The 23,064-nt window shown below is 44.0% G+C and overlaps 1 protein-coding gene across 1 annotated transcript in view; it reads left to right on the forward strand.

Annotated features, from left to right (window-relative positions):
- Positions 1-23,064, forward strand: part of LOC139584903 (L-gulonolactone oxidase-like) — a gene marked incomplete at its 3' end in the record, with an annotated part of 72,305 nt that overhangs the window by 29,396 nt on the left and 19,845 nt on the right. The window contains exons 4-7 of the mRNA XM_071417254.1: positions 693-787; positions 3,811-3,901; positions 6,288-6,473; positions 16,650-16,757. Of these exons, the coding sequence (XP_071273355.1) occupies positions 693-787; positions 3,811-3,901; positions 6,288-6,473; positions 16,650-16,757 (480 nt within the window). The remainder of the gene's footprint in view (positions 1-692; positions 788-3,810; positions 3,902-6,287; positions 6,474-16,649; positions 16,758-23,064) is intronic.

A 23,064-nucleotide genomic window follows, 5' to 3' on the forward strand; every position in this document is an offset into this window, starting at 1 on the left:
CAAAATTCACAAAAAATCATAAAAATTCCAAAAAAAAAATACCCTTCAAAATTGCCCCCCCAAAAAAATCCCAAATAATCCTCCAAAAATTCCCAAAAAATCCCCAAAATTCCCAAAAAATCACAAAAAAAATCCCCCAAGAATCCCCAAAAAATCCCTCAAAATTGCCCCAAAAATTCCAAAAAAAATCTCCAAAAATCCCCAAAATCCCAAACTGGGTCTCAGGTGGCTCCGTGCTCTGCAGGTGGACAAAATCACCAAAAAATCACCAAAAAATCCCTAAAAATTCACAAAAATTCACAAAAATTCCAAAAAAAATCCCCCAAAAAATCCACAAAAAATCCCCAAAAAATAAAAAAAATCCCTCAAAAATGCCCAAAAATTCCTCCCAAAAAATCCCTAAAAATTCACAAAAAATCACAAAAATTCAAAAAAAAAAAAATCCTTCAAAATTGCAAAAAAGAAAATCCCAAAAAATCCTCCAAAAATCCCTCAAAATTGCAAAAAAATCCCTCAAAATTCACAAAAAATCCCCCAAAATCCCAAAAATTCCAAAAAAATTCCCAAAAAATCCCCAAAAAATCCCTCAAAATTGCCCCAAAATTCTCCAAAATTCCCCAAAAATTCCAAAAATTCCCCAAAAAATTCCCCCAAATCCCCAATTTGGGCTGGGGTTGCTCCGTGCTCTGCAGGTGGACAAGGAGAAGCTGCAGGTGAAGGTGGAGGCCGGGATTCTCCTGTCGGAGCTGAACCTGGAACTGGACAAACACGGAATGGCCCTGGAAATGTGAGGGGTTAAATACGGGATTAAATGGGATTAAATATGGGATTGAATATGGGATTAAATGGGATTAAATACGGGATTAAATGGGATTGAATATGGGATTGAATATGGGGTTAGATGGGATTAAATGGGGTTAAAGATGGGAGCTGAACCTGGAACTGGACAAACACGGAATGGCCCTGGAAATGTGAGGGGTTAAATGTGGGATTAAATGGGATTAAATACGGGATTAAATGTGGGATTGAATATGGGATTATAAAGGGATTGAATATGGGGTTAAATGGGATTAAATATGGGATTGAATATGGGATTATAATGGGATTGAATATGGGATTAAATGGGGTTAAAGATGGGAGCTGAACCTGGAACTGGACAAACACGGAATGGCCCTGGAAATGTGAGGGGAAAATGGGATTAAATGTGGGATTGAATATGGGATTATAATGGGATTGAATATGGGGTTAAATGGGATTAAATATGGGATTGAATATGGGATTAAATGGGATTGAATATGGGATTAAAGATGGGAGCTGAACCTGGAACTGGACAAACAGGGAATGGCCCTGGAAATGTGAAGGGAAATGGGATTAAATGTGGGATTAAATGGGATTGATTGGGATTATAATGGGATTAGATGGGATTAAAGATGGGATTAAATATGGGGTTAAAGTTGGGAGCTGAACCTGGAACTGGACAAACACGGAATGGCCCTGGAAATGTGAGGGAAAATGGGATTAAATGTGGGATTAAATGGGATTATAATGGCATTAAATGGGATTAAATGTGGGGTTAAATTGGATTAAAGATGGGATTAAATGTGGGATTAAATGGGATTATAATGGCATTGAATATGGGATTAAATGGGATTGAATATGGGGTTAAATGGGATTAAAGATGGGATTAAATATGGGGTTAAAGATGGGAGCTGAACCTGGAACTGGACAAACACGGAATGGCCCTGGAAATGTGAGGGGTTAAATATGGGATTGAATATGGGATTAAAGTTGGGGTTAAAATGGGATTGAATATGGGGTTAAAGTTGGGAGCTGAACCTGGAACTGGACAAACACGGAATGGCCCTGGAAATGTGAGGGGTTAAATGTGGGATTAAATGTGGGATTAGATGGGATTAAATACGGGATTAAATATGGGATTAAATGGGATTAAAGATGGGATTGAATATGGGGTTAAATGGGATTAAAGATGGGAGCTGAACCTGGAACTGGACAAACACGGAATGGCCCTGGAAATGTGAGGGGGAAATGGGATTAAATGTGGGATTAAATGGGATTATAATGGGATTAGATGGGATTAAATATGGGATTAAATGGGATTGAATATGGGATTAAATGTGGGATTAAAAATGGGATTAAATACGGGTTTAAAGATGGGGTTTGGGAATGGGATTGGGATTGGAAATGGAAATGTGATGGGATTGGGAGTGGGGTCAGGAATGGGGTTGGGAATGAGAATGGGACGGGATCAGGATCAGGATTGAGAATGGGGTCAGGATTGGGGTTGGGAATGGGATCAGGATTGGGATCGGGATTGGGATTGGGAATGGGAACAGCCTGGCCCTGGCCAAGTGAGCGGGAACGGGGTGGGATTGGGATTGGGGCGGGGAATGGGATTGAGATCGGGAATGGGGATGGGATTGGGATTGGGATTGGGAATGGATCTGGGAATGGATTGAGGAGGAGTCAGGAATGGATCTGGGTGGGCTCAGGATCCAGGACTGGATCCGGGTGGGATTGGGAATGGATTCAGGTGAGATCAGGATCCAGGACTGGATCGGGGTGGGCTCAGGAATGGATCCGGGTGGGATCAGGAATGGATTTGGTTGGAATCAGGAATGGATGCGGGTGGGCTCAGGATGCAGGAATGGATCCGGGTGGGATCAGGAATGGGAATGGATTCCGGTGGGCTCAGGACTGGATCCGGGTGGGATTGGGAATGGATCCAGGTGGGATCAGGATCCAGGACTGGATCCAGGAGGGCTCAGGAATGGATTCGGGTGGGATCAGGATCCAGGACTGGATCCAGGAGGGCTCAGGAATGGATTCGGGTGGGATCAGGATCCAGGACTGGATCCAGGAGGGATCAGGAATGGATCCAGGTGGGATCAGGATCCAGGACTGGATCCAGGTGGATTCAGGAATGGATCTGGGTGGGGTCAGGAAGGGATTCAGGTGAGATCAGGAATGGATCCGGGGGGGGATCCTGGAATGGATCCAGGAGGGCTCAGGACTGGATCCAGGTGGGATCAGGATCCAGGAATGGATCCGGGTGGGATTGGGAATGGATCCAGGTGGGCTCAGGACTGGATCCGGGTGGGCTCAGGAATGGATCTGGGTGGAATCAGGACTGGATCCAGGTGGGCTGAGGATCCAGGACTGGATCCAGGAGAGATCAGGAATGGATCCGGGTGGGCTCAGGATCCAGGACTGGATCCAGGTGGGCTCAGGACTGGATCCAGGTGGGATCGGGATCGAGGACTGGATCTGGGTGGGCTCAGGACTGGATCCGGGTGGGATCAGGAATGGATCCGGGTGGGCTCAGGATCCAGGACTGGATCTGGGTGGGATCAGGATTGGATCCAGGTGGGCTCAGGAATGGATCTGGGTGGGCTCAGGACTGGATCCAGGTGGGCTGAGGATCCAGGACTGGATCCAGGAGAGATCAGGAATGGATCCGGGTGGGATCAGGATCCAGGACTGGATCCAGGTGGATTCAGGAATGGATCCGGGTGGGATCAGGAATGGGAATGGATCCGTGTGGGCTCAGGATCCAGGACTGGATCCGGGTGGGCTCAGGACTGGATCCAGGTGGGCTCAGGATCCAGGATTGATCAGGAATGGGAATGGATCCAAGTGGGATCAGGATCCAGGACTGGATCCAGGTGGATTCAGGAATGGATCCGGGTGGGATCAGGACTGGATCCAGGTGGGCTCAGGATCCAGGACCAGATCCAGGAGGGCCGAGGATCCCATTCCGCGGTTCCCAGCCGGGTCTTTGGCCTGTCCCAGTTTAGGCGCCGTGTCCGAGGTGTCGGTGGCCGGGGTGATCGGCACCGGGACCCACAACACCGGGATCCAGCTGGGGATCCTCGCCACGCAGGTCAGAGCCAAACCCCGGAATTTGGGGGTTTTTGGGGGGAATCAATGCCAAAAGAATTGAAAAATTTAAACAACAACAACAAAAAAATTTAAATTTTTTATGTTGCAAAAAAATTAAAAATATAAATTTAAAAATTGGGCAAAAAATGCCCCCCAAAAAGTCTTTAAAAATAAACAAAAAATCCTGGCAAAAGTCCCCAAAAATGGCAAAACAGTCTGGAAAAATACCCCCAAACAATTTCTAAAAAAAATCTCAGAAAATTTCCAAGAAAATCTCAAAAAATTTCCAAAAAATGAAGAAAATTCTAAAAAAAAAAAAATTCTTACAAATTCTACAAAAATGCCAAAAAATTCTAAAAAGTTCTAAAAAAATTCCAAAAAACTTCCAAAAACATTTCAAAAAAATCCAAAAAAGTCTAAAAAAAATTACAAAAGCATTTCAAATAATTTCAAAAAATTCAAAAAAAATTTAAAAATCTAAAAAATTCTAAAAAAAATTCTAAAAAATTTTAAAAAATTCTACAAAAAATTTTAAAAACCTAAAAAATTCAGAAAATACCCCAAAAATTCTAAAAAATCCCCCAAAAATCGAAAAAATTCTATCATTTTTTAATTCCAAAAAATTCTTTAAAAAATCCCCCAAAATTCTAAAAAAAATCGCAAAAAAAATTCCAAAAAAATTCTAAAAAAATCCAAAAAATACCCCAAAAATTCTAAAAAAATTTGAAAAAATCTGAAAAAATTCTAAAAAAATTCTACAAAAATTCTACAAAAATTCCAAAAAATCTTTAAAAATTCCAAAAAAATCCAAAAAAATCAAAAAATACCCCAAAATTCTAAAAAAAATCTAAAAAAAATTCTAAAAAGTTTTTTAAATTTTTTTAAAATTCTACAAAAAATTTTTTAAAATCTCAAAAAATAAAAAAAATTCAAAAAAAATTTGCAAAAAATCCCCAAAAAATTCTAAAAAAATCCCCAAAAAATCCCAAAAAAATTAAAAATTAAAAAAATCACAAAAACATTTTCAAAGAAATTCAATAAAATTCTAAAAAAAATCTAAAAAAATTCTAAAAAGAATTCAAAAAAATTTTTAAAAATTTCACAAAAAATTTAAAAAAAATTTTAAAAATCTCAAAAAATCCAAAAAAATTTAAAAAAAATTTTAAAAATTCTACAAAAAATTCAAAAAAAATTTTTTAAAAATCTCAAAAATCCAAACAATTAAAAAAAAAATTCAGAAAAAAAATCTAAAAAAATCCGAAAAAATTCTAAAAAAAATTCCGAAAAATTAAAAAAAAATCCAAAAAAATTATTTTAAAAAAATCCAAAAAAATTCTAAAAAAATTCTGAAAAAATCTAAAAAAAATTCTAAAAAATCCCCAAAAAATTCTAAAAAAAATTCCAAAAAAATTCCAAAAAATTCTAAAAAATTCTGGAAAAAATCATAGAAATTCCAAAAAAATCCCAAAAAAATCCCAAAAAAATCTAAAAAATTTCGGGAAAAATGCCACCAAAAATCTAAAAAATTCTACCAAAAATGCCAAAAAAATTCCCCAACAAAAAATTAAAAAATATTCAAAAAAAATTCCAAAAAATTCTAAAAAATTCAAAAAATTCTAAAAACATTTCAAAAAATTCTAAAAAATTCTAAAAAAATTCTAAAAATTTGCAAAAAATTTGCAAAAAAAATTCCAAAAAAATTCTAAAAAAATTCTGAAAATTTTCAAAAAATCAAAAAAATTCCACAAAAAATCTAAAAAATTCTACAAAAAATGCCCAAAAATTGCAAAAAAAATCCAAAAAATTCTAAAAAAATCTCCCAAAAAATTCTAAAAAAATTAATTAAAAATCTAAAAAAGTTCCAAAAAATTCTAAAAAATCTCTCAAAAATTTCCAAAAATTCCAAAAAATTCTAAAAAAATTAATTAAAAAAATCTAAAAAAGTTCCAAAAAATTCTAAAAAAATCCAAAAAAATTTCTTTTAAAATGCCAAAAAATTCCAAAAAATGCAAAAAAAATCCCTGAAAAATTCTAAAAAAATTTTAAAAATCCAAAAAATTCTAAAAAAATTCCAAAAAAGAAAAAAAATGCTAAAAAAATTTCTAAAAAAATTCCAAAAAATTGTAAAAAATTCTAAAAAATCCCCCAAAATTCTAAAAAAATTCTAGAAAAAAGCCACCAAAAAAATCTAAAAGATTCTACAAAAAAATGCCAAAAAAATTCCCCAACAAAAAAAAAAAAAAATTCTAAAAAAATTCCAAAAAATTCTAAAAAATTCCGGAAAAAATCATCGAAATTTAGAAAAAATTCCAAAAAAAATTCCAAAAAAATCCCAAAAAAATCCCAAAAAATTCTAGAAAATTCCCAAAATTCCCTGTCGCCTGCAGGTGGTGGGGGTGACGCTGCTGCTGGCCTCGGGGGAGCTTCTGGAATGTTCCCCGGAGCTGAACCCGGAGCTGTTGGAGGCGGCGCGGCTGCACCTGGGGGCCCTGGGGGTGGTGCTGGAGGTGACCCTGCAGTGCCGGCCCCGCTTCCGCCTGCGCCAGATCAGCTTCCCCGGCACCCTGAGCCAGGTACACACACGGCCAATCGGGGCACGGGGAGGGCGGGAAATTCCTGGGGAGGGCGGGAAATTCCTGGGGAATTCCAGGGAAGGATGGGAAATTCCAGGAGAATTCCAGGGAAGGGTGGGAAAATTACAGGGAAGGGTGGAAATTCCAGGAGAATTCCAGGGGAGGGGGGGAAATTCCAGGAGAATTACAGGGAAGGGGGGAAAATTCCAGGACAATTCCAGGGAAAGGTGGAAAATTCCAGGAGAATTCCAGGGAAGGGCGGAAAATTCCAGAAAAGGGCAGAAAACTCCCGAACATTCCAGGGAAGGGGGGAAAATTCCAGAGAAGGATGGGAAATTGCAGGGAAGGGCAGGAAATTCCAGAACATTCCAGGGAAGGGCGGAAACTTCCAGGGAAGGGGGGGAAATTCCAGGGAAAGGTGGAAAATTCCAGGGGAGGGCGGGACATTCCAGGGGAGGGGGGAAAATTCCAGGAGAATTCCAGGGAAGGGCAGAAACTTCCAGGGAAGGGGGGAAATTCCAGGAGAATTCCAGGGAAGGGGGGAAAATTAGAGGGAAAGGGGGAAAATTCCAGAACATTCCAGGGAAAGGGGGGAAAATCCAGGGAAGGGGGGGAAATTCCAGGGAAAGGTGGAAAATTCCAGGAAAGGGGGGAAAATTCCAGAACATTCCAGGGAAGGGCAGAAAATTCCAGGAGAATTCCAGGGAAAGGTGGAACATTAAAGGGAAGGGGGGAAAATTCCAGGGAAGGGCAGGAAATTCCAGAACATTCCAGGGAAGGGGGGAAAAATTACAGGGAAGGGCAGAAAATTCCAGGAGAATTCCAGGGAAAGGGCGGAGAATTCCAGGGGACGGGGGAAAATTCCAGGGAAGGGTGGGAAATTCCAGGAAAGGGCAGAAAAGTCCAGGGAAAGGTGGAAAATTCCCAGGAAGGGCAGAAAATTCCAGGGGAGGGCAGAAAATTACAGGGAAGGGTGGGAAATTCCAGGAGAATTCCAGGAAAGGCGGAAAATTCCAGGAGAATTCCAGGGAAGGGCGGAAAATTCCAGGGAAGGGGGGAAATTCCAGGGGAATTCCAGGGAAGGGTGGAAAATTCCAGAACATTCCAGGGAAAGGTGGGAAATTCCAGGAGAATTCCAGGGGAGGGTGAGAAATTCCAGGGGAGGGGGGAAAATTCCAGGGAAGGGCGGGAAATTCCAAGGAAGGGGGAAAATTCCAGGAAAAGGTGGAAAATTCCAGGAGAATTCCTGGGAAGGGCGGGAAATTCCAGGGAAGGGCAGAAAATTCCAGGGAAAGGTGGAAAATGCCAGGGGAGGGCAGGAAATTCCAGGGAAGGGCAGAAAATTACAGGAGAATTCCAGGGAAGGGCGAGAAATTCCTGGGAAAGGTGGAAAATTCCAGGAGAATTCCAGGGAAGGGTGGAAAATTCCAGGGAAGGGCAGAAAATTACTGGGAAGGGGGGAAAATTCCAGAACATTCCAGGGAGGGGCAGAAAATTCCAGGGAAGGTTGGGAAATTCCAGGGGAGGGGGGAAAATTCCAGGGAAGGGCGGGACATTCCAGGAGAATTCCAGGGAAGGGTGGAAAATTCCAGGGAAAGGTGGAAAATTCCAGGGATTCCCAGCCTGGATGGGCTCAGCCATGAGGGGAAAGCTCTGAGAATTCCCTGGATCCTTTCCCTCATTCCCTAAATCCTTTCCCTAAATCCATTCCCCATTCCCTGGATCCATTCCCCATTCCCTGGATCCTCTCCCCATTCCCCAATCCCCCATTCCCCAATCCCCCATTCCCAAATCCCCCAAATCCCCAAATCCCCCAAATCCCCAAATCCCCCATTCCCCATTCCCAAATCCCCCATTCCCAAATCCCCCAAATCCCAAATTCCCCATCCCCCATTCCCCATTCCCAAATCCCCCAAATCCCCCAAATCCCCCATTCCCCATTCCCAAATCCCCCATTCCCAAATCCCCCAAATCCCAAATTCCCCATCCCCCATTCCCCATTCCCAAATCCCCCAAATCCCCCAAATCCCCCATTCCCCATTCCCAAATCCCCCAAATCCCCCAAATCCCCCATTCCCAAATCCCCCATTCCCAAATCCCCCATTCCCCATTCCCCATTCCCAAATCCCCCATTCCCCATTCCCAAATCCCCCAAATCCCCAAATCCCCATTCCCAAATCCCCCATTCCCAAATCCCCCATTCCCCATTCCCAAATCCCCCAAATCCCCAAATCCCCATTCCCAAATCCCCCATCCCCCATTTCCCATTCCCCATTCCCAAATCCCCAAATCCCCCAAATCCCCCATTTCCCCATTCCCATTCCCCATTCCCCCATTCCCAAATCCCCAAATCCCCCAAATCCCCCATTCCCAAATCCCCAAATCCCCCAAATCCCCCATTCCCATTCCCCATTCCCAAATCCCCCATTCCCAAATCCCCAAATCCCCCAAATCCCCCATTCCCAAATCCCCATTCCCAAATCCCCCATTCCCAAATCCCCAAATCCCCCAAATCCCCCATTCCCAAATCCCCAAATCCCCCAAATCCCCCATTCCCATTCCCCATTCCCAAATCCCCCATTCCCAAATCCCCAAATCCCCCAAATCCCCCATTCCCAAATCCCCATTCCCAAATCCCCCATTCCCAAATCCCCCAAATCCCCAAATCCCCAATTCCCAAATCCCCCATTCCCAAATCCCCCAAATCCCCCATTCCCAAATCCCCAAATCCCCCATTCCCCATTTCCCCATTCCCAAATCCCCCATTCCCAAATCCCCCAAATCCCCCATTCCCAAATCCCCCAAATCCCCCATTCCCATGGGATCCATTCTGGAATTTTCCCTCCCAGCAGCAGCCTCAGCTCAAGGTCAGGGCTCAGCATTCCCAGATTTCCCCGGGAATTGCCGGGAATTGGCCTTTGCCCGGAGCAGCTTTTGATTCCCGGGATTTCAATCGGGGCCCGCGCGGAGCCGGAGCCTTTGAGGGATAATTCGGGATCGGGGAGGGCGGGAGCGGCTCCGGAGCCCTCGGCACGGCCCCGGCCCCATCCGACCCCGCATTCCCGGCAATTCCCGGCAATTCCCGGCAATTCCATGGGAACCGGGGGCTCCGGGAGGGGCTCCCTGCCCTGCGCCGGCCCCAAATTCCAGAGGAACCCCCGGGAATGGACCCGGAGCCTCCCGGAGCCCAGGATCCCAAAATGGTTCGGGATGGGATCCAGGGAGCTTCAGCCCCGTCCCAAAATCCTGGGATTTTCCAGCCTTTCCTGGGATACCCACAGGGATTCGGGGAAATCCTCTGGGAATCTCAGCCCAGCCAGGAATTCCTGCCCAAATCCCATTTTTTAGGGAATTTTCTCCATTCCCTGTCTGGGGTCAGATCCAGCCCCATCCTGATTCATCCTTGGGAAGGAATTTTGGGATTTCCTGGCTCCACTTCCCTTTTCCATCCCCAGATTCCATAAAAACCCCTCGGGATGGATCCTGAGTGTCCCTGATCCCAGAATCCCGGAATGGTTTGGGATGGGATCCTTGGATTTTCAACCCCATCCCATTCCCACCCCACTGTTCTGGGATTTTCCAGCTTTTCCTGCCAGGGATCCAGGGAAATCCTCTGGGAATCGCAGCCCAGCCAGGAATTCCTGCCCAAATCCCATTTTTCAGGGAATTTTCTCCATAAAAATCCCTGGGGATGGATCCAGCCCCATCCTGACTCATCCTTGGGAAGGAATTTTGGGATTTTCCTGGGAATTGGGGTTTTACTCTGGTTTTCCATCCCCCAAAAATTCCATAAAAACCCCCGGGGATGGATCCTGAGTGTCCCTGATCCCAGGATCCCGGGATGGTTCGGGATGGGATCCTTGGAGCTTCAGCCCCGTCCCAAAATCCTGGGATTTTCCAGCCTTTCCTTGGATACTCGCAGGGATCCCATTTTTTAGGGAATCCCATTTTTTAGGGAATTCTCTGCATTCCCTGCCTGGGGTCGGATCCATCCCCACCCTGATTCTTCCTTGGGAAGGAATTTTGGGATTTCCCTGGGAATTTGGGGTTTTACTCTGGTTTTCCATCCCCAAAATTCCATAAAAACCCCCGGGATGGATCCTGAGTGTCCTTGACCCCAAAATTCTGGAATTCTACTCATGGCATCCATGGACTTTCAACCCCATCCCATTCCAATCCCAAAATCCTGGGATTTTCCAGCCTTTCCTGGGATATTCACTGGGATCCAGGGAAATCCTCTGGGAATCGCAGCCCGGCCAGGAATCCCTTCCCAAATCCCATTTTTTAGGGAATTCTCTGCATTCCCTGCCTGGGGTTGGATCCATCCCCACCCTGATTCTTCCTTGGGAAGGAATTTTGGGATTTCCCTGGAATTTGGGGCTCCACTTCCCTTTTCCATCCCCAAATTCCATAAAATCCCCGGGGATGGACCCGGAGCCTCCCGGAGCCCAGGATCCCAAAATGGTTCGGGATGGGATCCTTGGAGCTTCAGCCCCGTCCCCAAAATCCTGGGATTTTCCAGCCTTTCCTGGGATACTCGCAGGGATCCCATTTTTTAGGGAATCCCATTTTTTAGGGAATTCTCTGCATTCCCTGCCTGGGACCGGATCCAGCCCCATCCTGATTCATCCTTGTGAAGGAATTTTGGGATTTCTCTGGGAATTTGGGGTTTTACTCTGGTTTTCCATCCCCGGATTCCATAAAAATCCCTCAGGATGGATCATGAGCATCTCTGATCCCAAAATTCTGGAATTCTACTCATGGCATCCATGGATTTTCAACCCCATCCCATTCCAATCCCAAAATCCTGGGATTTTCCAGCCTTTCCTTGGACACTCACAGGGATCCAGGGAAATTCTCTGGGAATCGCAGCCCGGCCAGGAATTCCTGCCCAAATCCCATTTTTTAGGGAATTGTCCCCATTCCCTGCCTGGGGTCGGATCCAGCCCCACCCGACTCCTCCTTGGGAAGGAATTTTGGGATTTCTCTGGGAATTTGGGGTTTTACTCTGGTTTTCCATCCCCAAATTCCATAAAAACCCCTCGGGATGAATCCTGAGTGTCCCTGATCCCAGAATCCCGGAATGGTTTGGGATGGGATTCGTCAGGATTTGATCCCATCCCATGGCAATTCCCGGGATCCTGAGATGATCCAAGGGGTTTGCAGGGTGGGAATGGGATGGGATGTAAAATCCATGGATTCCAGCAATGGAATTTTGGGATTCTGGGATCAAGGACACTCAGGATCCATCCCGAGAGATTTTTATGGAATTTCAGGGATGGAAAACCACAGTAAAAACCCCAATTCCCAGAGAAATCCCAAAATTCCTTCCCAAGGATGAATCAGGATGGGGCTGGATCCAACCCCAGGCACGGAATGCAGAGAATTCCCTAAAAAATGGGATTCCCTAAAAAATAGGATCCCTGCGAGTATCCAAGGAAAGGCTGGAAAATCCCAGGATTTTGGGGACGGGGCTGAAGCTCCATGGATCCCATCCCGAACCATTTTGGGATCCTGGGCTCCGGGAGGCTCCGGGTCCATGCCCGGGGGTTTTTATGGAATTTGGGGATGGAAAAGGGAAGTGGAGCCCCAAATTCCAGAGAAATCCCAAAATTCCTTCCCAAGGAAGAATCAGGGTGGGGATGGATCCGACCCCAGGCAGGGAATGGGGACAATTCCCTGGAAAATGGGATTTGGGCAGGAATTCCTGGCTGGGCTGCGATTCCCAGAGAATTTCCCCGGATCCCTGGCAGGAAAAGCTGGAAAATCCCAGAACAGTGGGGTGGGAATGGGATGGGGTTGAAAATCCATGGATCCCAGCAATGGAATTTTGGGATCCTGGGCTCCGGGAGGCTCCGGATCCATCCCCGGGGGTTTTTATGGAATTTGGGGATGGAAAAGGGAAGTGGAGTCAGGAATTCCCAAAATTCCTTCCCAAGGAGGAATCAGGGTGGGGATGGATCCGGTCCCAGGCAGGGAATGCAGAGAATTCCCTAAAAAATGGGATTTGGGCAGGAATTCCTGGCTGGGCTGAGATTCCCAGAGAATTTCCCTGGATCCCTGCGAGTATCCCAGGAAAAGCTGGAAAATCCCAGGATTTTGGGATTGGAGTGGGATGGGATTGAAGGTCCATGGATGCCATGAGTAGAATTCCAGAATTCTGGGATCACAGATGCTCATGATCCATCCTGAGGGATTTTTATGGAATCCGGGGATGGAAAACCAGAGTAAAACCCCAAATTCCAGGGAAATCCCAAAATTCCTTCCCAACGATGAATCAGGATGGGGCTGGATCCGGTCCCAGACAGGGAATGGGGACAATTCCCTGAAAATGGGATTTAGGCAGGGATTCCTGGATCCCTGCGAGTATCCAAGGAAAGGCTGGAAAATCCCAGGATTTTGGGGACGGGGTTGAAGCTCCCTGGATCCCATTACGAACACTCCCGGGATCCTGGGCTCCGGGAGGCTCCGGATCCATCCCAAGGGATTTTTATGGAATTTTTGGGGGATGGAAAACCACAGTAAAACCCCAATTCCCAGGGAAATCTCAAAATTCCTTCCCAAGGAAGAATCAGGATGGGGCTGGATCTGACCCCAGGCAGGGAATGCAGAGAATTCCCTAAAAAATGGGATTCCCTAAAAAATGGAATCCCTGCGAGTATCCAAGGAAAGGCTGGAAAATCCCAGGATTTTGGGGACGGGGCTGAAGCTCCCTGGATCCCATCCCGAACCATTTTGGGATCCTGGGCTCCGGGAGGCTCCGGATCCATGCCCGGGGGTTTCTCTGGAATTTGGGGCCGGCGCAGGGCAGGGAGCCCCTCCCGGAGCCCCCGGTTCCCATGGAATTGCCGGGAATTGCCGGGAATTGCCGGGAATGCGGGGTCGGATGGGGCCGGGGCCGTGCCGAGGGCTCCGGAGCCGCTCCCGCCCTCCCCGATCCCGAATTATCCCTCAAAGGCTCCGGCTCCGCGCGGGCCCCGATTGAAATCCCGGGAATCAAAAGCTGCTCCGGGCAAAGGCCAATTCCCGGCAATTCCCGGGGAAATCTGGGAATGCTGAGCCCTGACCTTGAGCTGAGGCTGCGGCTGCCGGGAGGGAAAATTCCAGAATGGATCCCATGGGAATGGGGGATTTGGGGGATTTGGGAATGGGGAATGGATTTAGGGAATGGGGGAATGGGGGATTTGGGGATTTGGGAATTGGGGATTTGGGAATGGGGAATGGGGGATTTGGGGAATGGGGAATGGGGAATGGGGGATTTGGGGAATGGGGAATGGGGGATTTGGGAATGGGGAATTTGGGAATGGGGAATGGGGAATGGGGGATTTGGGAATGGGGGATTTGGGGGATTTGGGAATGGGGAATGGATTTAGGGAATGGGGGAATGGGGGATTTGGGGGATTTGGGATTTGGGGGATTTGGGAATGGGGAAATGGGGAATGGGGGATTTGGGGATTTGGGAATGGGGGATTTGGGGATTTGGGAATGGGGGATTTGGGAATGGAGAATGGGGAATGGGGAATGGGGGATTTGGGAATGGGGAATGGGGGAGAGGATTTGGGTATTTGGGAGAGGATTTAGGGATTCGGGAATGGGGAGAGGATTTAGGGAATGGGGAAAAGATTTGGGAATGGGGGATTTGGGGAATGGGGAATGGGGAATGGGGAATGGATTTAGGGAATGAGGAAAGGATTATAGGAATGAGGGAATGGGGGAATGGGGGAATGGGGAATGGGGGATTTGGGAATGGGGAATGGGGGATTTCGAAATGGGGGATTTGGGGGAATGGGGGATTTGGGGGATTTGGGAATGGGGAATGGGGGATTTGAGGATTTGGGAATGGGGGATTTGGGGATTTGGGGATGGGGAATGGGGGATTTGGGAATGGGGAATTTGGGGGATTTGGGGGATTTGGGAATGGGGAATGGGGGATTTGGGAATGGGGGATTTGGGGAATGGGGAATGGGGAATGGGGGATTTGGGAATGGGGGATTTGGGGAATGGGGAATGGGGGATTTGGGAATGGGGGATTTGGGGAATGGGGAATGGGGAATGGGGGATTTGGGAATGGGGAAATGGGGAATGGGGGATTTGGGAATGGGGGATTTGGGGATTTGGGGATTTCGGAATTGGGGATTTGGGGATTTGGGAATGGGGGATTTTGGGGATTTGGGGATTTGGGAATGGGGAATGGGGGATTTGGGAATGGGGGATTTGGAGGAATGGGGGATTTGGGGGATTTGGGAATGGGGGATTTGGGAATGGGGGATGGGGAATGGGGGATTTGGGAATGGGGAATTTGGGGGATTTGGGGGATTTGGGAATGGGGGATTTGGGGAATGGGGAATGGGGGATTTGGGAATGGGGGATTTGGGGAATGGGGAATGGGGAATGGGGGATTTGGGAATGGGGGATTTGGGAATGGGGGATTTGGGATTGGGGAGAGGATTTGGGGAATGGATTTAAGGAATGGGGGAAAGGATTTGGGGAATCAGGGAATGGATTTGGGGAATGGGGAGAGGATTTGGGGAATGGGGAATGGATTTGGGGAATGTGGGAAAGGATGGAGGGAAAATCCTGGCAGATGGAGGAAAAGCGGGAAAGGGTTTTGGGAAAAGTGGGAAAGGATCCAGGGAAAAGGTTGGAAAATGCAGGGAGAATAAGGGGGGGGAAAGGGCGCAGGGAATGATGGGAAGGGTGGAGGGAAAAGCGGGAAAGGATCCAGGGAATGTGGGAAAGGATTTTGGGAATGTGGGAATGGATGGGAAATGTGGAAATGGATCCCGGGAAAGGGTTGGGAGAGGCTGGAAAAATGGGAAAGGATTTGGGAAAAGTCCTGGAGGATTTTGGGAAATGTGGGAAAGGAATTTGGGAAAAGGTGGGAAAGGATTTTGGGAATGCGGGAATGGATTTGGGAAATGTGGGAATGGATTTGGGAAATGTGGGAATGGATGGAGGGAAAGGGGTTGGAAAATGGAGGAAAGGGAGAAAAGGGTGAAGGAAAAATGGGAGAGGATCCAGGGAATGTGGGAAAGGAATTTGGGGAAAAGTGGGAAAAGATTTTCGGGAATGCGGGAGAGGATTTAGGGAATGTGGGAGAGGATGGAGGGAAAATCCTGGAGGACGGAGGAAAAGGCGGGAAAGGATTTTAGGAAAAGGTGGGAGAGGATCCAGGGAAAAGGTGGGGAAAGGATTTTGGGGAAATCCTGGATTTTTCGGGGAATGTGGGAAAGGATCCAGGGAAAACTCTCAGGGATCCAGGGAGAGGATTTTGGGAAAGGGGGGAAAAATCCAGGGAATTCCCTGGAAAATTTGGGATTTGGGCAGGAATTCCTGGCCGGGCTGGGATTCCCAGAGAATTTCCCAGGAAAAGCTGGAAAATCCCAAAAATTTGGGGTTGGAATGGGATGGGATTGAAAATCCATTGATCCCATCTGAGGAATTCCGGGATTTTGGGATCAAGGATTTTTATGGGATCTGGGGATGGGAAAGGGACCGGGAATCCCAAATTCCAGGGAAATCCCAAAATTCCTTCCCAGAGAAAACTTGGGATGGGGATGGATTTTCCCATGGCGGGGCTGGGAATTTCGGGAATTCCCTGGGAAAAATGAGAAAATTTGGGATTTGGGAAGGAATTCCTGGCTGGGCTGGGATTCCCTGGGAATTTCCCTGGGAGTATCCAAGGAAAAGCTGGAAAATCCCAAAAAATTTGGGGTTGGAATGGGATGGGATTGAAAATCCATGGATCCCATCTGAGGAATTCCGGGATTCTGGGATCCAGGATTTTTATGGGATCTGGGGATGGGAAAGGGACCGGGAATCCCAAATTCCAGGGAAATCCCAAAATTCCTTCCCAGGGAAAAGCTGGGATGGGGATGGATCTGATGGCGGGCTGGGAATTTCGGGAATTCCCTGGGAAAATGGGAAAATTTGGGATTTGGGAAGGAATTCCCGGCTGGGCTGGGATTCCCTGGGAATTTCCCTGGGAGTATCCAAGGAAAAGCTGGAAAATCCCAAAAATTTTGGGGTTGGGACGGGATTGGAAACCGATGGAATTCCGGGATTCTGGGATCCATCCCCAGGGATTTTTATGGAATTTTTTGGGATGGGGAGGGCGGCTCCGAGGTTTTTCCCATTTTTCCGAGGTTTTTCCCATTTTTCCGTGCTGGATTCCAGGTCCTGGATGAGCTGGAGCAGCACCTGAGCAATTCCCGCTATTTTCGCTTCCTGTGGTTCCCGCACACCGAGAACGTCCAGGTCATCTACCAGGACCCCACCGACCAGGCACGGAGAAAAACAAAAAAATACACAGGAATTCAGCCCAAAAAAAAATTCCCAAAAAAAATATCCCCCCAAAAAATCCCCCCCAAAAAAATTCCCAAAAAAATCCCCCCCAAATATTCCCAAAAAAATTCCCAAAAAAATCCCCCAAAAAATCCCCCCAAAAAAATCCCTGAAATGGGGAAAATCGGGAAAAGCCCAAAAATCCCCCCCCAAAAAAAACCCCAAAAAATCCCTGAAATCAGGAAAAGCCCAAAAATCCCCCAAAAAAATCTCCAAAAAAATACCCCCAAAAAATCCCCCCAAAAAAATCCCTGAAATGGGGAAAATCCCAAAAAAATTCCCCCCAAAAAATCCCCCCCAAAAATCCCCCCCAAAAAAATCCCCCCAAAAAAATTCCCAAAAAAAAAAACCCCCCAAAAAAAATTCCCCCCAAAAAAATCCCCCAAAAAAATCCCCCAAAAAAATCCCCCCAAAAAAATTCCCCCCAAAAAATTCCCCCCCAAAAAATTCCAAAAAAAAAATTCCCCCCAAAAAAATTCCCCCCAAAAAAATCCCCAAAAAAATACCCCCAAAAAAATCCCTGAAATGGGGAAAATCGGGAAAAGCCCAAAAATCCCCCCCAAAAAAATTCCCAAAAAAATCCCCAAAAAAATCCCCCCCAAAAAATCCCTGAAATGGGGAAAATCCTTAAAATCCCCCCCAAAAAAATCCCCCCAAAAAAATCCCCAGAAAAATCCCCCCCAAAAAATCCCCCCCAAAAAATCCCCCCCCAAAAAAATCCCCAAAAAAATCCCCCCCAAAAAAATCCCCCAAAAAATCCCTGAAATGGGGAAAATCCCAAAAATCCCCCCAAAAAAATCCCCCCCAAAAAATCCCCCAAAAAATCCCCCAAAAAAATCCCCCCCAAAAAAATACCCCAAAAAAATCCCTGAAATGGGGAAAAGCCCAAAAATCCCCCCAAAAAAATCCCCCCCAAAAAATCCCCCAAAAAATCCCCCAAAAAAATCCCCCCAGAAATCCCCCCAAAAAATCCCTGAAATGGGGAAAATCCCAAAAATCCCCCCAAAAAATCCCCCCCAAAAAATCCCTGAAATGGGGAAAATCGTGAAAAGCCCAAAAATCCCCCCCAAAAAAATCCCCCCAAAAAATCCCCAAAAAAATACCCAAAAAATCCCCCCAAAAAAATCCCTGAAATGGGGAAAATCCCAAAAATCCCCCCCAAAAAATCCCCCCAAAAAAATCCCCCCCCAAAAAAATTCCCAAAAAAATCCCCCCAAAAAATCCCCCCCAAAAAAACCCCAAAAAGTCCCCAAAAAAATCCCCCCCAAAAAAATCCCGGAAATGGGGAAAAGCCCAAAAATCCCCCCCCCAAAAAAATCCCCCCAAAAAAATTCCCCCCAAAAAAATCCCTGAAATGGGGAAAATCGTGAAAAGCCCAAAAATCCCCAAAAAAATCCCCCCCAAAAAAATCCCCCCCCAAAAAAATACCCCAAAAAAATCCCTGAAATGGGGAAAAGCCCAAAAATCCCCCCAAAAAATCCCCCCAAAAAAATCCCCCCCAGAAAAATCCCCCAAAAAATCCCCCCCAAAAAATCCCCAAAAAAAATCCCCAAAAAAATCCCCCCCAGAAAATACCCCCAAAAAATCCATAAAATCGGGAAAAGCCCAAAAATCCGCCCCCCAAAAATCCCTGAAATGGGGAAAATCCCCCCAAAAAAATCCCCCCAAAAAAATCCCCCCCAAAAAATCCCCCCCAAAAAATCCTCCCCAAAAAAATCCCCAAAAAAAATCCCCCCCAAAAAAAATCCCAAAAAAATTCCCTGAAATCAGGAAAAGCCCAAAAATCCCCCAAAAAATCCCCCCCAAAAAAATCCCTGAAATGGGGAAAATCCCAAAAATCCTCCCCAAAAAAATCCCCCCAAAAAATCCCCCCCAAAAAATCCCTGAAATGGGGAAAATCGTGAAAAGCCCAAAAATCCCCAAAAAAATCCCCCAAAAAAATCTCTGAAATCAGGAAAAGCCCAAAAATCCCCCCCCAAAAAATCCCCCCCAAAAAATCCCCCCCAAAAAAACCCCCCCAAAAAATCCCTGAAATGGGGAAAATCCCCCCAAAAAATCCCCCCCAAAAAAACCCCCCCAAAAAATCCCTGAAATGGGGAAAATCCCAAAACCCCCCCCCAAAAAAATCCCCCCAAAAAAATCCCTGAAATGGGGAAAATCCCCCCAAAAAATCCCCCCCCAAAAAAATCCCCCCAAAAAATCCATAAAATTGGGAAAAGCCCAAAAATCCCCCAAAAAAATCCCCCCAAAAATTCCCCAAAATCAGGAAAATCCCCAAAATTGTCAAAATTCCTGAAATCCCAAAAAATCCCTGAAATCCCTAAAATCCCAAAAATTCCTGAAATCCTCAAAATTCCTGAAATCCCAAAAAATCCCCGAAATCCCTAAAATCCCAAAAATTCCTGAAATCCTCAAAATTCCTGAAATCCCAAAATCCCTCAAATCCCCTGAAATCCCAAAAATCCCTGAAATCCTAAAAATTCCTAGAATCCCAAAATTTGCTAAAATCCCAAAAATCCCTAAAAATCCTGAAATCCCCCAAATCCAAAAAATCCCTGAAACCTCCAAAATCTCTGAAATCCCAAAAATCCCTGAAATCCTAAAAATTCCTAGAATCCCAAAAATTGCTGAAATCCCGAAAATCTCTAAAAATCCCTGAAATCCTGAAATTCCCCCAAATCCCTGAAATTCCAAAAATCCTAAAAATCCAAAAAAATTCCTAAAATCTCTGAAATCCCAAAAAAATCCTAAAAATCCCTAAAATTCCCCAAATCCCCAAAATCCAAAAATCCCTGAAAATGTCTAAAATCACTGAAATCCCTAAAATGACTGAAATCCCTAAAATTCCTGGAATCCCCAAAAAATTCCTAAAATCCCTACAACCCCAAAATTTGCTAAAATCCCTAAAATCCCTGAAATTCCTAAAAATCCCAAAAATTCCTCAAATCCCTGAAATCCTAAAAATTCCTAAAACCCCAAAAATTGCTAAAATCCAAAAAAATCTCTAAAAATCCCCAAAAATCCCTAAAATTCCCAAAATCCCCTAAATCCCTGAAATCCCCCAAATCCCTGAAGTCCCAAAAAATTCCTAAAATCCCCAAAGCCCCCAAAATTCTGAAAATCCCTGAAATCCCTAAAATCCTAAAAATCCCAAATTTTCCTCAAATCCCTGAAATCCTAAAAATTCCTAAAACCCCAAAAATTGCTGAAATCCCAAAAGTCTCTAAAAATCCCTAAAAATCCCTAAAATTCCCGAAATCCCCCAAATCCCTAAAATCCCAAAAAATTCCTAAAATCCCCGAAATCCCAAAAGTCCCCAAAATCCCCAAAATTCTGAAAATCCCTGAAATCCCTAAAATCCTAAAAATCCCCAAAATTCCTAAAATCCCTGAAATCCCCAAAAAATTCCTAAAATCCCCAAAATTCTGAAAATCCCTAAAATCCCTGAAATCCCTAAAATCCTAAAAAATCCCAAATTTTCCTCCAATCCCTGAAATCCTAAAAATTCCTAAAACCCCAAGAATTCCTAAAATCCCAAAAATCTCTAAAAATCCCCAAAAATCCCTGAAATCCCTAAAAATCCCTGAAATCCCTAAAATCCCTAAAATCCTAAAAATCCCAAATTTTCCTCAAATCCTAAAAATCCTAAAAATCCCTGAAATCCCTCAAATCCCTGGAATCCTAAAAATTCCTAAAATCCCTAAAACCCCAAAATTTGCTAAAATCCCTGAAATTCCTAAAATTCCTAAAAATCCCAAAAAATCCCTGAAATCCTAAAAATCCTAAAAATCCCAAATTTCTCAAATCCCTGAAATCCTAAAAATTCCTAAAACCCCAAAAATTGCTGAAATCTCAAAAATCTCTAAAAATCCCCAAAAATCCCTGAAATCCCTAAAATCCCTGGAATCCCTAAAATTCCTAAAATTCCTAAAAATCCCAAAAAATCCCTAAAAATCCCCGAAATCCCAAAAGTCGCAAAAATCCCCAAAATTCTGAAAATCCCTGAAATCCCTAAAATCCTAAAAATCCCAAATTTTCCTCCAATCCCTGAAATCCTAAAAATTCCTAAAACCCCAAAAATTGCTAAAATCTCAAAAATCTCTAAAAATCCCCAAAAATCCCTGAAATCCCTAAAATCCCTGGAATCCCTAAAATTCCTAAAAATCCCTGAAAATTCCTAAAATCCCCAAAATCCCCAAAGTCCCCAAAATTCTGAAAATCCCTGAAATCCCTGAAATCCCTGAAATCCTAAAAATTCCTAAAACCCCAAAAATTGCTAAAATCCCAAAAATCTCTAAAAATCCCCGAAATCCCTAAAAATCCCTGAAATCCCTAAAATCCCTAAAATTCCTAAAATCCCAAAAGTCCCCAAAATTCTGAAAATCCCTGAAATCCCTGAAATTCCTAAAATCCTAAAAATCCAAAAAAATTCCTAAAATCTCTGAAATCCCAAAAAAATCCTAAAATCCCTAAAACCCCAAAATTTGCTAAAATCCCTAAAGTCCCTGAAATTCCTAAATTCCTAAAAATCCCAAAAATCCCTAAAACCGCAAAAAATTGCTGAAATCCCAAAAATCTCTCAAAATCCCTAAAATCCCAAAAATCCCAAAATTTCCTCAAATCCCTGAAATCCTAAAAATTCCTAAAACCGCAAAAATTGCTAAAATCTCAAAAACCTCTAAAAATCCCCGAAATCCCTAAAATCCGAAAAATCCGAAATTTTCCTCAAATCCTAAAAATCCCAAAAATCCCTGAAATCCTAAAAATTCCTAAAACCCCAAAATTGCTAAAATCCCAAAAATCTCTAAAAATCCCTGAAATCCCTAAAAATCCCTGAAATCCCTAAAAATCCCAAAAAATACCTAAAAATCCCCAAAAATCCCAAAATGCCTGAAATCCCAAAAGTCCCCAAAATCCCCAAAATTCCTCAAATCCCTAAAATCCCAAAAATCCCTGAAATCCCCAAAAATTCCTAAAATCCCCAAAATTCTGAAAATCCCTAAAATCCCTGAAATCCCTAAAATCCTAAAAAATCCCAAATTTTCCTCCAATCCCTGAAATCCTAAAAATTCCTAAAACCCCAAAAATTGCTAAAATCTCAAAAATCTCTAAAAATCCCCAAAAATCCCTGAAAATCCCTGAAATCCCTGGAATCCCTAAAATTCCTAAAATCCTAAAAATCCCAAATTTTCCTCAAATCCTAAAAATCCTAAAAATCCCTGAAATCCCTCAAATCCCTGGAATCCTAAAAATTCCTAAAATCCCTAAAACCCCAAAATTTGCTAAAATCCCTAAAATCCCTAAAATTCCTAAAAATCCCTAAAATCCCTGAAATCCCTAAAATCCTAAAAAATCCCAAATTTTCCTCCAATCCCTGAAATCCTAAAAATTCCTAAAACCCCAAAAATTGCCTCAAATCCCAAAAATCCCTAAAAATCCCCAAAATCCCTAAAAATCCCTGAAATCCCTAAAATCCTAAAAAATCCCAAATTTTCCTCCAATCCTAAAAATCCCAAAAATCCTTGAAATCCTAAAAACTCCTAAAACCCCAAAAATTGCTAAAATCCTAAAAATCCCTAAAAATCCCTAAAATTCCTGAAATCCCCCAAATCCCTAAAATTCCTAAAAATCCCAAAAAATTCCTAAAATCCCCAAAATCCCCAAAGTCCCCAAAATTCTGAAAATCCCTGAAATCCCTGAGATCCCTGAAATCCTAAAAATTCCTAAAACCCCAAAAATTGCTAAAATTCCAAAAATCTCTAAAAATCCCTAAAATCCCTAAAAATCCTGAAATTCCTCCAAATCCCTGAAATCCCCCAAAATTCCTAAAATCCCCAAAGTCCCCAAAATCCCTAAAATCCCTAAAATCCCTAAAATCCTAAAAATCCCAAATTTTCCTCCAATCCCTGAAATCCTAAAAATTCCTAAAACCCCAAAAATTGCTAAAATCCCAAAAGTCTCTAAAAATCCCCAAAATCCCTAAAAATCCTAAAAATTCCTAAAATCCCTAAAATCCTAAAAATCCCAAATTTTCCTCAAATCCTAAAAATCCTAAAAATCCCTGAAATCCCTCAAATCCCTGGAATCCTAAAAATTCCTAAAATCCCTAAAACCCCAAAATTTGCTAAAATCCCTAAAATCCCTAAAATTCCTAAAAATCCCAAAAAATCCCTGAAATCCTAAAAATCCTAAAAATCCCAAATTTCTCAAATCCCTGAAATCCCAAAAATTCCTAAAACCCCAAAAA

The sequence above is a fragment of the Agelaius tricolor genome, unplaced genomic scaffold (genome assembly GCF_023055355.1).
Source record: "Agelaius tricolor isolate 1412-34295 unplaced genomic scaffold, bAgeTri1.0.p SCAF_68, whole genome shotgun sequence".
NCBI classification, from domain to species: domain Eukaryota; kingdom Metazoa; phylum Chordata; class Aves; order Passeriformes; family Icteridae; genus Agelaius; species Agelaius tricolor.